The sequence below is a fragment of the Penaeus vannamei genome, unplaced genomic scaffold (assembly GCF_042767895.1).
Source record: "Penaeus vannamei isolate JL-2024 unplaced genomic scaffold, ASM4276789v1 unanchor504, whole genome shotgun sequence".
Taxonomy (NCBI): domain Eukaryota; kingdom Metazoa; phylum Arthropoda; class Malacostraca; order Decapoda; family Penaeidae; genus Penaeus; species Penaeus vannamei.
Window position 1 is genome coordinate 70,001 of NW_027213508.1, and position 2,500 is coordinate 72,500.

General features: G+C 53.7%; 1 protein-coding gene across 1 annotated transcript in view; it reads left to right on the forward strand.

Annotated features, from left to right (window-relative positions):
- Positions 1–2,500, forward strand: part of LOC113802541 (synaptotagmin-15) — a 41,727-nt gene that overhangs the window by 31,109 nt on the left and 8,118 nt on the right. The window contains exon 5 of the mRNA XM_070119667.1: positions 1,267–1,425. Coding sequence (XP_069975768.1) covers positions 1,267–1,425 — 159 coding nt within the window. The remainder of the gene's footprint in view (positions 1–1,266; positions 1,426–2,500) is intronic.

Consider the following 2,500-nt stretch of genomic DNA (forward strand, 5'->3'; position numbering starts at 1 on the left):
TCGATTTTTTCTAATCTTTTCTCATCTTTATCTTCTCATCTGTTCTTGTTATCTTTTTTCTTTGTTTTTTGCTCTCGTATCTCTTCTCTCTTCCTTTTTCTACCTTTCGTCTTTTTTTTTCGTCTCTCTTACCTTTCATCTTCTTTTTCTTCACCTTCTCCTTCTCGCTTTTATTCCCTCTATTTCGCATTTATTTTTTTTTCTCTCCTTCTTCTCTTCGTCGGATTGGATTTTTAAAAAATTCTTTTTGTTTATCTTTTTTCTGTGTATTTAGATTTCACCTTTGCTCCTTTGTTTTCCTATCTTTATTTCCTTCTTACTTTTTTCATTTCAGTATCTCTCTCTCTCTCTCTCTCTCTCTCTCTCTCTCCAGTAATATCTGTCTAAATTGAATTTGTATTCTAAACAACAGCTTTAGTTTACCCAGAACTCAAACGCCGTTTTCTCTACCTTTCCCTCCCTCCCTCACGTGTGCAACACACACACACGCGCACACACACACACACACACACACACACACACACACACACACACACACACACACACACACAAACACACACACACACACACACACACACACACACACACACACACACACATACACACACACACACACACACACACACACAACGACCACCTTCCCCTCCTCCTCCACCTCAACCACCCTCCTCTCCTCCTCCACCCACCCCTCCTATCCAACACCTCCTCCTCCGCCCATACCCTTCCTCCACCACCCCCCTCCTCCACCTCTTCCCCCACCACACCTCCTATCCACCACCCCTTCCTCTTCCACACCACCCCTTTTCCTCCACCACCCCCCTCCTCCATCACCCCCCCTCCTCCATCACCCATCTCCTTCTCCTCCACCACCCCCTCCTCCATCACACCCATCTCCTCCTCCTAACCACCACCCCTCCTCCACCACCCCTCCTCTCCTCCACCTCCCCACCACCCCTCCCATTCAACACACCACCTCCTCCCCATCACCCCTCCTATTCAACACCCCTCCTCCTCCCTCACCACCCCCTCTCCTCCAACCCCATCTCCTCCACTCACCACCCCTCATCTGTCTCCACCACCCCTCCTATTTCCAACACCCCCTCCTCCTTCTCCTCCACCTTCCCCACCTCCACACCACTCCCTCCCCATACCCCCTCCTTCTCAACACCCCCTCTTCTCTTTTCCATGTCTCCCCCTCCACCATTAACACCACGCACCTCTCCTCCTCCTCTCACCACTAACACCTCCCCCCTCCACCACCAACAGGACCTGACCCCGTGGGAGGGAAAGCGGATGCTCCGACGCGACCTCGAGCGAGAAGTGAGCCTAAGTCCGCGCCAGCTCGGCCAACTCGAACTCACTCTCTGTTACAACGACAACCTGGAGCGTCTCACGGTCACCGTCGGAGCGGCCAGGCAGCTGAAGGTAAGGAGGGGGTCGTGGGAGGGGGGTGGGTGGCTAGGAGGGGGATGGGAGGGGGTAGGAGGGTTGGAGGGGGTAGGAGGGGGAGCTGAGAGTGGGGATGGGAGGGGAGGGGGATGGGGAGGAGGGGAGTGAGGAGGGGGGTAGGAGCAGGGAGTGAGGAGGGGGATGGGAGGGGGGTAGGAAGGGTGAGTGAGAGGGGGATGGGAGGGGGTAGGAAGGTGGAGGAGAGAGAGGGGATGGGAGGGGGTAAGGGTCGGAGGGGGAGGGAGGGGCGGCGAGGTGCCAGCTGAAGGTAAGGAGGAGGTCGTGGGAGGGGGTAGTGAGGAGGGGAGTAGGAAGGGGGTGTGGGCAGGGGGTAGGGAGGGGGGTAGAGAAGAGTTGAGGGGGAGGGAGGAGTGAGAAGGGTGATGGGAGGGGGTAGGGAGTTGGAGGGGCAGCGAGGCAGCTTAAGGTAAGGGGTCGTGGGAGAGGGGTAGGAGGGGAGTGGGTAGACGGGGGGTAAGGAAGGGGAGTGAGGAGGGAGGGAGAGGATGGAGGGGCAGAGGGGAGGAGGGGGTTGGAGGGGAGACAGAGGAACGGTGGGGGAAGGGGGAGGGAGAGGGGGCCAGATAGCTTAAGGTAGGAGGGAGGGAATGGGATGGGGAGGGGAAAAGGGGGAGGCACGAAGAAAGGGGAACGAATAAAGGAAGAGGAAGAGGAAAAAAAAAGAAAAGACACAAGATGAAGCAGGAAAAAAAAACAAGATTGAGACAGACAGGTTGACAGACGGACTGACAAACACCCTGACTATCTGACAGAAATCCCGGACGACTGACAGACTTACAGACAGACAGACAGAACCGGAAACAGAGGCGAGATAAGAGGCAACCAAAGCCATTTATCAGCTGATCCTCCAAATCTGCTGAATCATTGACAACTCTCTCGTTTACCCACAAAGCCAGTTCATTGAAGGAAACTACCATTATTATCATCATCAACATCCTTATCTCTCATTATTACTATTGGTATTGTTATTTTTATTATTATCATTATCATCATCATCAGCAGCAGCAGCAGCACTACTACTACTACTACT